An 11691-nucleotide genomic window follows, 5' to 3' on the forward strand; every position below is an offset into this window, starting at 1 on the left:
TTGCCCACACTGGCCACAGGGGGGCAGTCGAGGGCTGGCAGGAGAGTCACCGCCGGCAGCACCTCCTTCCTACCCACCCCTAGATTTGGATCAGGGTGTTTACTCGGAATCGCCACCACTGAGGAGAGACCCGGGCAGAGGAAGGGTGAGAGCACAGTACCAATAACGCCACCGAGAGTCCGGAGCTGGAAACACAGACCATATAACGCAATGCGTTACCAACACATTTAATAATAAGCCACCAGAAGCGGTAGGGCATTGCAGGGGCACCCGAGATCTCCAAATGGGTGACACTGACCCACAGCCCTCAGCAGGGCAGGTCACTGGCCTGTTGGACCACAGCAGCCCTGTGTCCCATCAGAGATGGAACAGGGACAGGGGCTGCACTCATGTCCTCAGAGGCCTGGAAGCCAGGGGGCATAGTCGGCATCTGCTGCACGGACTTCACAGAGTATACGTCCACACTAGTGCCCTGGACGCACAGCGGGTGCTCAGGGGATTTGATCACTCCAGGAGCCACGCCCAGGGTGACCGCAGGCGGCTGAGTGGAGCACGGTAGGGCTGGGTTGAATGCAAGGATCCGGGTGGAGGGGAGGAGGCCTCACAGCAATCCAGCTCTCTCCAGGTCAGCTGTCTGCACCACTCCTGGATCAAAGAGGCGGGAGATCCCCAGTGCCGCAGGCAGCAGCGGAGCTCTCTGGGAGACAGACCAGGCAAGGCTCAGGGATCTGGAACAGAGAGCCACCCCCACCTTGACTGGAAAGGGAGTTGTACCGCATGGAAGGAGAAAGATGGACCAGAAAACCCCAGCAGCCCTTTCCAACTCAGGGTGAAACACAGGCGGCAGGAAGGGTGAGGGAAGATCATCTGTCTGCAGCCCCAGCCTTTCCTTCAGGGACGGTGCAGGCTAATGGAGCCTGCTGGGGGGTTCCAGATGCCCAGCCTCACTCCAGGGCCCTCTGCCCACACCCACTCCCCCACCTGTCACTCCAAGTCGGAGCCTGACAGATGGGGGAAACAGTGGCTCTCACTCCCCAGTTTTCGAAATCATTTTCTTCCCAAGCATTGGCAGCCTTGGCCAGGGTCAGAGTTACGTAGCAAACATCTCAGTATCTTCCCCCAAGAACATCGAGGTCCCGGCACACGCCACACTCTGGCTATCCAAGCACTGCCTTGAAGGGACAGTGAAAGCAGGAAGTTGGATGAAGAAAGCCTTGGCCGGGGCGCCTGGGTGGCTCAGTCCGGTTAAGCATCCGACTTCGGCTCGGGTCATAATCTCACGGTTCTTGAGTTGGAGCCCTGTCTTGGGCTCTGTGCTGACATCTCAGAGCCTGGGGCCTGCTTCAGATTCTGTGTCTCCCTCTCTCTCTGCCCCTCCCCTGCTCACACTCTGTCTCCTTCTCAAAAATAAATAAACGTTAAATAAAGAAAGCCTTTGCTTACCCACTTGGCTTGCCCACTCCAGCAGACATGACGCTGAAGGCACAGCCCTTCCCTCCACCAGATTCTTAGTACACCCCTACCACCACCCAGACTTGAATCCAAATGCCAGTCTAGACGTCATATATATGGCCCTCACCTCTGATCCCTCTGCTCTGTCCCCTTGGATTGTTCTCCATAGATACATATTCCAGCTGACCCTCTGAGCCCACTCCCAGCCTCAGGTTCAGCCCGGGAGAGCGGAGCCCAGCTGCCAGCATCTGGAAAGCTGTCCTCAGCAATGAAAGGCTGCTAGCAAGGCCACTGAGGAAGAAGGGTCAGGAGCGAGGCAGTAAGGTAGGGGTTGGGGTTCCAGTCCCAGGACCCATATGCCAAATGGGTGTGTGTGTGTGAAGGTCCATTCTTTCAGAGGCATCAGCATCTCAAACGGTGGTGGGAAATCAAGGTGGACAGGGCAAGAGGAATAACCCAGGGATGGGCTGCCCCCAACCCCTGAGCTCAGAACCAGGAGCCCCCAGCTATCAGTTCCAGCTCTGTCATTCACTTGAGCATGTCACCTTCCTCTCTCTGAGCAGCCAAATTGGGAAAATGAAGGTTTCACAGTGCACATGGGAATTCTTCTATCCCAGCTAGGGAAGGAGAGAAGAGCACAGGATGGAGAAAGGGGACAGAAACAGCACAATGTTATCGGGCAAGGGGATGAATGAATCTGGATACAATAAAAAGAGGGCATTCCCACCTCTCGTCTGGGACACAGCAAAGGGAGGTGGGAGATGTTCCCCAGGCCCAGCCTGCTGCCCTTGTGCCAGGAGCAGTCACACACACACACACACACACACACACACACACACACACACACACACACTGCCCTGGCCAGCCCTCTCTCTCCAAGGGGGTGGCAACGGTGTCCCCGAGGTGAGAAGTCCACAGCTCAGCAAGGTCAGTGTGGCACAACTGCCCGGGATTAGCACTAAACCCCGGGCTGCTCTGTGCATGGGTCACACGTCGTCAGCTTCACAGCTGCCCAGCCGCACACCACCCATGCCGTCACTTGCCCCTCACTAGCCTCTCCTCACGTGCACTGACTCTCTTCTCAGAAGGAAGCTAGGGTCCTGCCTCTGCCCACAACAAGCTATAGGTCAGAGGCGCCCCCGAAGAACAGCCGTACCCACAGAAACCTCCCAGGGGCCCGTAGGTACACTGAGCAGAGGAGAGAGAAGTGAAGGCTTCTCTGCCCAACCGCTGTGGCTCTGCCAGAGGTGGCCTTGGCCTGGAATTACCTTGTCTTGAGGCCACCCAGGCCCTTCGCTCCAGATGGTTCTTGTCCTTGGCGAGCCAGAGAAGGCCTCGACAGCTGGGAAGCCTCAGCCCCAGCTTCCTGCAGCGTGTTCTTGAGGCTCCCCAGCTGTCAGGAATCTTGCCATCCACGCCTTCCCCACACATGCCACAGAGCTCTTGGCCACGGCCACCTCTGTTCCCCCACCACCCAGAACAGGGGCTGGGAGAGGGGTGACCCGCCACACCTCCCCGGCCCCCAGAGATAGTCAGGCCCCTGGCTCCGCCATAAACCGGGACCTAAATTCCCACCCCTGCAGCAAGAGCGAGGCCATAGTGAGGAGTCTCACTCAAAACCCCTTCTAGGGACAAGGCTTCAGGAAGGAGAGGGGGAGGAAGCAGCAGTCAGAGGCCTGGGTTGTCTGTTTCAGTGGCAGTGTCTCTCCTGAGCCGCCCAGTGGCAGGGGCAGTGCTGGGGCACCGCTGAGTTGGTGCTCAGTTCCCCTGGGGCTGAGCAGTGTGAGGGTGAGCTCAGGGAAGAAGGGCTCCAAAGCACTCCGAGAGCCCTCTGATCTATCCCCTCATACACCGTGACTGGCTCTTCTAGAAAAAGGACATGGGTGCGGTGCTGCTGCAGAAGAGACCTGAGATCGGGAGAAGAAAGGGTGGCAGTCCCTTCCCTCCGGTCCTGGCACACCTGGGGTGGCTGCAGGCCCCACCCTGTGGACGGGCAGAGCCTGCCAGAGTACTGAAGAGCTGCCCCCCCTCCTCACCTGCTTGGTGCCAGGCTTGGGGAGGACTCCAGCCCCACTCTCTGCAGCAGCCTCCCGACGCCAAGTCGTGGGCCGCCTGGACACCACGACCCCCGCTCCAGAGCACACGGGTGCCTAGGAGTCGGCATCACCTCCAACGGCGCTGGATTCGGCCTCGCGGGGACGTGCGCCACTAGCGGAGCACCATGGCCGTCAGGCCCTGCGCACGGAGCAGGAGGCCGCCGCCCAGGAACAGGACCCCGCAGAGCACAAGCAGCGACAGCACGCCCAGCACCATCGCCTGCACGATGCCCGGCCCCTCCGGGGGCTCAGGCACCACCCCCGACTGATTGCAGCAGCCCAGCCAGGTGGCTGGGGCTGCGGCGCCTGCCTGGGAGCCGTTCATAGTAAGGAGCCGGCTGCCCAGATGTGCGCGGGAAGGCCAGATGTGCGAGCCGCTGCAGAGGGGAGGTCCCCGAGGGGGCGGATCCCAGGCGCTGTAGGCTCCCACCCCGCGCTGAGCATTCAGGATCCTCTGGTATGGACTATGGCCCAGACTCCCTGGGCCCGGGTTTATTTCTTCCCGTCCCAAGGACCTCTACACTCACGCGTGGGAATCTGGCCCATGCACTCAACCAGCCAAACCCAGGAGTCAGGTCCCCAAGGCTTTCTCTCTCCCTTGACAAAGGAAATCAAGAGATACCACCTCCCTCAGAACTCTGAAAAGATCTCCCAGACCCCACACCAGGTGCGGGCTGGGGTGCCACCCCAGTAAGCAGGACACAAGACAAGCTAGCATCCTGGGCTGTCCTTGGGCCAAAGCTCAATACTGCTAGGTGGCCCAGGTGGCCACTTGAGCAGGGGGCAAATGAACAGCCTCCAGGACCTGAGGGATGAGAATCCTTACTCTTCCATCTTCACTTCTGGGAGCGTCTCAGAGCTGGTCAAGCAGGCCAGTGCCTCCTTGGGCTGGCAACAAGCAGAGATGGGGGTGGGGGGGTTAAGGGGGTTTCAAATCCTACCCCCATTCTTTTGCCCAGAGGTCCAGTTACCAATGATGAGAAAGCGTAGTTGAGTCACCAGGGCTCCTAACCTGACCTTGAGTCAATCAGTTCCCTACCTACAGGAAATTATAATGCCAAAAGGAATGGATATGTTGCTGTCCGGTCCACCAAGGGGAGTTCATTGCCATCTGGGTGGCCCACAGCCAATCTGGGGGGGGGGGGGAGGCAGGGGGCAGGGAGCAGAGTCTGGCTGCAGAAAAGTAGAAACTCTCAAAAAGCTGGGATGGAGTGAAGACCCTGCTGCTCAGGGCTCCTGAAAGACAGCAACCCTGCACTGTTTAAAAGCAAAGTACCTGCCAATAAACACCTCAATCAGTCAACCAACCCCTCAGAAGGGATTAGCTGGTGGCCAGCTAGGAGGAAAACACAGTCCCCCGGGCTATAGCAGGCCAGACGGGGATTACACACTATCAAGGGCTAGCTAGGAAATGGCCTTCCCCATCTCCAAAGCCCTGACAACCTCCTGAAGTCTCCCAATGCTCCCGAGATCAAGGGCAAAACTACACTAGATCTGTAGTGAAATATCACAGGGCCTGGTGATTTGGAATGAGAAAAATGTGCGAATACTTTCTGGCCATCCTAGCAATCTACTTGTTCCAGGACCCAAGACCCGCACCCACCCACACCATCTGACCAGCCAGAACTGCCCATGTACAACCAAAAAGCACTGTAAAATATAGAATAAATCAGTAAAAAGTACACAAGGCGGCATGTATGGACTGTGAGTGTACTGGGGCAGCAGTGAGCATGCTAACCAAGCAGTGTCCTAGTGTCCTGACCACCAGCCAGGGCCAGCCCCACCGGGACCACTTCTCAGACACCTGTCTCAAGTCGGCCGATCTCTCTCCAAAGAAAGAAACCCCAAATCAAATGAGCTTTCTGGTGCACATGGGGACTTGTCTGTGTGCTCTATGAAAACAGAGAAGGTCCTTTTTGAGGCCGTCATGAAACAAGACCAGATAATACAGGGATATCACAGCTGCCTTAGGGAGGGAGAAGAAACAGAACAGTGCTATCCAAAAGCAACAGATCCCGATCTGTGTCATCATTCAGAGGACTGACATGGTGACACCTGAGTGGTTAACACCTGCGTATGTGAAGGTCCCACAAAGTACAAAATTGGGTCCGTTTTAATCCCATCCCCCCTTCATGTTGGAGTAACACCCTCAGCACACACCTGTCTCCTCATAGGTCTGTCAGAAAGTGGGAATGTTCCCAGGCCGAACACCAGCCAGGGGAGAGATGGCTCAACCCGAACTCACATTCTCAACTTTATTCACCATCCTAGTGATGGCTCTTCCGTACAGCGGAGGAGGAAGGGAACCCCCACCAGGGGCCCACTGGAGAGACAGTGAGGGCCAGAACTGGCCATCAGCCAGGGTGAAAAGGATGATGACCAGAGACTGGCAACCACAAAATAAGGAAGCCAGGGGTGGCCACCCCAAGGCTCACTGAGGACCTGGAGCAGGTTCCCAAGCGCCCAGGGCCCAACAGTACGATCCCCAGAAGCCGAGGTCTGCAAGCCATCAAGGAGAGCCCTCAGCCCCGGGACAGCCTAGAGGGCAAGGGTGTCTTTGATGAGCCTGCGCATGGTGGTGGTGACCGAGGTGCCCAGCGCGTCGGTGATCTGGAAGGAGATCTTGTAGAGGTAGGGCTGCACGTCCCGCAAGCCTGTGTCGAACACGTTGTCCACCTCCGACTGCGTGGGCATCTTGGGCAGGTACTCGTGCCGGTTCATCACCTCCACGATGTTGATGATCTTCTCGCAGAGCTTCTCACCCACCTTCTCCCGGCAGATCTGCCGCTCCTGCTCAGTGGCCAGGGCTACCACGTGCACCTTGACTGTCCATACTTCCCAGGGAATGCACTCGTCTGAGAAAGGCCAGCGAGACTTCTTCTTCTGGTAGAACTCCAGGGACATCTGCCCCAACCCATCACCCCCAGAGTTACGCAGCGCGTCCTGGGGAAGGAAGGAGTAATGGATGAGCAGGCCAAGCCTGTGGAGGGGCTCTCGCTGTGTGCTTCCTACACCCCAGGGAGTCAGGCTCTCCTAGCTTTGTTAGTCCTTCGGGGAGGGCAGGGAAGGAGACCCACAGGCAGTAAAGGATTCGTGTGAAATGACACAGCAATCTGCCAGCCTAACCTTGAGTGCTCCGAGCCACCAACTCACTCTCTCTCTCTCTCTCTCTCTCTCTCTCTCTCACACACACACACACACACACACACACACTCACTCTCTCTCTCTCTCTCTCTCTCTCTCTCTCCCCCCCCTTCCCTCCCTCACACTGTCCACTGTCTCTGTCTCTCCCAAAATAAAGTGGAATCACATGCCCAAGGTCACGTGCTTGTTGGCTGGTAGAGCCTAGCTCCAGAATCCATGCTCTTAACCATTACATTCCACGTGTCTCGTGGGCGCCTGGAGGACAGAGGGAGGATCACCACTGCCTCTGAGGGGGGACTGGGAAACTCATGAGTTTGCCCTTTCTGGTCTCAGAGGGGCTGGGGAGTGAGGGCGGCCTGGGAGAGGGCCCACCTCCTGCCATGAGCACGGGGTGCCTGGCACAGTGCAGGGGCTCTCCAAACATGTGTGGACTGGAAGTCAGAATCACAACCCTTGTTCCACTGACCTCAGAGACAGCTCTTTAAGAAAATTCCCTCTGACTTCAAAACCTAAAACAATCCCATTTCCATTCCCTCCGCCTGAGGTGACCAGCAGCAGCAGCCTGGTGTGCCCTCCCTTTCTCCACACCAACACAGGCACATAAAACACATGCCCAGAGGTGCTCCACCAGGCAGCAATCGCCTGAGCCCAGCAACACTCCCTCGCAGGCAACTTTGCCTGGAAAAAGCCCAGACTGCTGAAGGGAGAAGTGGGAGCACAGAAAAGGTGTTAGCAGGGAGAGCTGGATCAAGACCATGCGGGACCTGACGCCATCACTCCCCAAGGAGTGCTGACCGTGCCTGTTCCTTAGAACCTGGAAGAACCTGACAGGACCACCGGGAAGGGTCCAACCGCAAGCCGGGATAGAGGGGCATTCGAGGTGCACCTGCCACCCCCCATGCCACACCCCTACCTTGAACTCCCCGACAACCTTGCGCAGGGCACGGTCCAGCTCCTCAGAGGAGACGCGTACGTAGGTGAAGTCGATGAAGTCACAGTCCACATCCTGGGTGCCCACGGTGCCAATGGAGTAGGTACCCTCCTTCTTGTAGTGGAACTTGCCGGTACTGCGGTGCAGAAGCACCGTGTGCAGCACAGCCAGCATGGCCTCCTCCACCTGCCGCCCCTCCACCGACACCTCCAGCACCTCTGAGCGACAGTTCATCCCGCAGCCGGTGGCCCACACTGCAGTGGGGAACGGGAATAAAGACGGCGGCGCTTCGCCCCAGCCAGGGGCCACCCTGCAAGAGCGGCCACGTCAGAAGGCAGACATCTTCTTAATACCTGTCGCGTCCTTCTTGGCCCAGCCAGCCTCCTCCTGCGTGGCCCTTCTCTGCATTTCAACATGTTCCATCAGAAAGACTCTTGGGACCAGAGAGGGCAAGAGCTTCAAAGTTACAGCCCAAAAAACCAGCCACGGCTTGTCCCCGGTACAGTGTTCAGAGCAGCTGACAGCAAACGCTAGCTGTGTGACATCTGTCAGGCACTGGCCGTTCAAAGGCAAGCACAGCCCCTGCCTTGAGAGGCCGCAGGAACGCAGGAGAGAGAGGCAGGGAAATGCTACCAGAGCGGCAAGAGTACAGGTGGAAGGAAGAGGAAAAGGGAGATTGGAGTCTGACTGCCTGGGGCCTTGAATGACCAGGCTAAGGCATCTGGACTGTGCCAAGGGCAGTGAAGAGTCAGTGCGTCACTGTGCCAAGGTCAAATCTGTGCATCAGAATGTTAATTCTGGATAAAAGCCACAGGATGGCTCAGAACTATTTCACAGTCAGAAACTGCTCTGAGAAAGCAATAAAAACTATGAAGACTGGGCTCTAACACCTGACTGAGACAGGCACACACACCCCAAATCTCATCTAGTTCCAGGGCCACCCCCAGACTCTGAGGTGGAAACTCTCAGACTAAAGGCAGGAAGGCTGGACAAGAAGTCCAGTTAGAGGCCACGACAGCAGGGACAGTTACGAAGGCAGCACAATGGGATGTGGGGGAGGGAAGTGCAAAGCGTGGAGGTTTTCATGTCCAACAATCTTGGTTTGGACCCCGGCTCTCCTCTACCTTGCTCTGTGATCTTACACCACACTCAACCTCTCTGAGTGTGTTTTATCTGTAAATTAGGATTCTTGTGAGGATCAAAACCGCAGCAGAATGGTGGTTAAGAACAATGACTCTAAAGCCAGACAGCCCAGGCTGGAACCCCAGCGGTGCCATTTGCTCCCTCTGTGATCTTGAGCAAGCTGCCTAACCCCGCTGTGCCTCAGTTTCCCAAATCTGTATAAAGGGGATATTAATAAAAGCTACCTTGAGGACTGTCTTGGATTGGATGAGTTAGAACCCACAAAGCACTTAAAGCAGTACTGGGAAGTAGTAAACAGTATTAGCCACTATATTTCATTACAGTATCATTTTTGCTGAGACCACACAGGCTTCCATACAGCACAGGGGGACAGAGTGGAAAGGAAAGCACAGACTTGAGAACCACACCTTGGTAAGTAACTGAATAGGAGCCCTGAAGGAGAAGGAACAGTCAAGTTTCCTGCTGAGGGTTCAGCCTACAGACCTCCCCTGACAGGGAGCTTGGCCACCTCTCGCTGTAGACCATACCATCTGTAGAGAGCTCTACCCAGTTATTCCTCCTACAGAAGGAATCTGCCCCTTACTGCTTCAAACCACTGGTTATACTGGGTTTTGTTCCGGTTCTGGTTTTCAAAGATTTTATTTTCACGTAATCTTTACACCCAACATGGGCCTCAAACTCATAACCCTGAGATCAAGAGTCACGTGCTCTACAGACTGAGCCAGCCAGGCGCCCCTAACCACTGGTCCCAGGTCAGTCCCCATCAACATGCCAGCTGGACAGGACATCTTATCTGGCAGCTCTCTCCTAAGTGTAGTTCAGTTTGTCTGGATCCCCGTGAAACAGCAGCGCTCAGCAGTTACCACGGGGCAGTGTGTGGACAGCTCAGAGATCAAGCTGCCTCCGCCTCTCACTCGGAGGTCAGCAGTCATCTCCTCACAGGTGTTACCATGTCTTGTCTACCCCACTCCGACAGGTCCTTGAGAGCAGGGACTGGATCATACTCAAAACTGGAAACTTTAGTACTTGGAACCCAGTACAAAGTAACTGCTCAATTCACCCTGACCCAGGAGCTCCAAGTCCTTCTGAGGGCTGCTGGATCAGCTCCTACACTCAAGAAGAGGGTTCTCCCCTTCAGTTCTGCCCTCTACTCATGCCCTTCCATTCATACTCCCAGTTCCAGTCCAGCTCCCGCTTCTTCTACCACTTCCCCCTCTAGTGTCTCCCACAAACCTTCAAACAGGCCACTGAGGCGCCTGGATGGCTCTGTCAGTGAGCCTTGGACTTTGGTTCAGGTCTTGATCTTGGGGCTTGTGGGTTTTAGCTCCATATCGGGCTCTGTGCTGACACCTCAGAGCCTGGAGCCTGCTTCGGATTCTGTGTCTCCCTCTCTCTACCCTTTCCGTGCTCATCTCTCTCTCTCAAAAATAAACATTTTTTAAAACTTAAGAAAAAAAAACAGGCCACTTTTTTCTTTTGCCCCACACTCAGACTCTTCCCTCATTCTAAGCACTGCTGTAGGCAACACTCCTTCAGGAAGCCAGTACTGACCAACTCCAGCAACACCACAAGCCACCTCTTGTCTGCGATAAGCCTGCCTGTCCCCTTCCCCTTACCTCCGCCTCCACTGAGCAAGGAGTCCTCCACGGCAGGGCCCAAGAAGTCACATCCCTCTGGTCCCCCTCAAGGCCCAAGTTTGCGGAGCACTGGGCCATGCTGGAGCCCAGGGCAACCCCGTGCCCACTTACGCGTGCAGGCTGGATCGCGGGTGACTCAGGCGCTGACCATGCCCTTCCTCCTCCTCACGCGCAGGTGCCCGCTCAGTAGGTGCGCTCCGATCTCCGCGCCTGCGGCTGAGCGCTAGGGATGGACTAAAAGCAAAAACAGAAGGCTCAGTGTCAAGACACGCTGGCGGGCCGCAGGAAGGATCTTCCTCCCGGGTCGCGTTTCTCCCACCGCCACTACCACGCCAAGGTCCAGGGTCGGGAAGGAACTGCCTCCCGAGGTCCCGGGGACGGCGCCCCGCGCCCACCGCGGCTGCGCTCGGGAGTTCGAGGCGCGCCGTCCCTCCCGCCGGCCCGGGAAGTGCCCGCGCTTGCGCCCGGGAAGGGGGCAGATGGTTGGAACGGTCACCCACCTCCCCGAGTCCGCGTCCGAGAGCCCACGACTGCTCAGCTACCCTCGCAGCTGGCGCCAGACCACCCAAGCAGGAGGCGGTGCCGGCGGCGGAAGTCCGGGCCTCTGCCCCCGCCTCCTGGGCGGGTTCCACCGGCTCCGTAGGCCTCCGGCGGGGGCGCAAACACCGTTCGGCCGGGCCCCGCCGCCAACTCAGCCGCCTGCTCCGCCTTACAGTCGTGTCGGCAGACTCAGAGAGCCGCATACCGCTCTGTAAAACCATGCTACTTTTTTCTTGATTGCCTCTCGGGTTTTAAGATTTGAGAGCGAGAAATATCCCCCTCATTTGGGCGAGTCCATTCATTCCCACCACCGAGTATGTTGTTGTGTTTCGGCTGGGACAACGCACTTCCGCCATAGAGATGAGAGGGAAGGAGAGGCTGGTGAGCGTTGTGCCGCCTCCGTAGGCCCTGGAGTCCGGCGGCGCGCCAGACGGACCTGGTCCCCAACTCCGGGGCACCTCTCCCCCAAGATGAAGGGCGTGCCATTTGGAGAGGTGGCCTGGAGATGAGTCCAAGCCAGTGCGCTGCATGATGCTGAATGGATAGCAAAACTTTAGCTTGTCCAGTGTGCACAATAGACAGGATCCCTGGCCTGGCCCCATAATGCTGTAGAGAGACACGGGCTTACCCTTACTCTGTTATCTTCACAAAGGAGCACCACTTGATGCTCTACCATGACCGATCTGGTGACAGTTGTAAGGCTCGTAATTCTGCCATTGCCCTCTGTGGGAGCCTCTTGACATCACTC

At 57.0% G+C, this 11691-nt stretch overlaps 2 protein-coding genes across 2 annotated transcripts; both read right to left on the bottom strand.

Annotated features, from left to right (window-relative positions):
- Positions 1-211: 211 nt before the first annotated feature.
- On the bottom strand, positions 212-4016 carry SMIM41 (small integral membrane protein 41). The gene is made up of 2 exons (XM_029954644.1): positions 3489-4016; positions 212-728 (listed from the first exon to the last, which is right to left on the bottom strand). The coding sequence occupies exon 1, from the start codon at positions 3871-3873 to the stop codon at positions 3661-3663; it is 213 nt and encodes a 70-aa protein (XP_029810504.1). The 5' UTR covers positions 3874-4016; the 3' UTR covers positions 212-728; positions 3489-3660.
- A 1773-nt stretch (positions 4017-5789) lies between these two features.
- Positions 5790-11014, bottom strand: ATG101 (autophagy related 101). The gene is made up of 4 exons (XM_029955307.1): positions 10904-11014; positions 10515-10637; positions 7606-7933; positions 5790-6491 (listed from the first exon to the last, which is right to left on the bottom strand). The coding sequence occupies exons 3-4, from the start codon at positions 7855-7857 to the stop codon at positions 6087-6089; spliced, it is 657 nt and encodes a 218-aa protein (XP_029811167.1). The 5' UTR covers positions 7858-7933; positions 10515-10637; positions 10904-11014; the 3' UTR covers positions 5790-6086.
- Between the last annotated feature and the right edge of the window lie 677 nt (positions 11015-11691).

Source organism: Suricata suricatta, chromosome 10, assembly GCF_006229205.1.
Source record: "Suricata suricatta isolate VVHF042 chromosome 10, meerkat_22Aug2017_6uvM2_HiC, whole genome shotgun sequence".
Classification (NCBI taxonomy): domain Eukaryota; kingdom Metazoa; phylum Chordata; class Mammalia; order Carnivora; family Herpestidae; genus Suricata; species Suricata suricatta.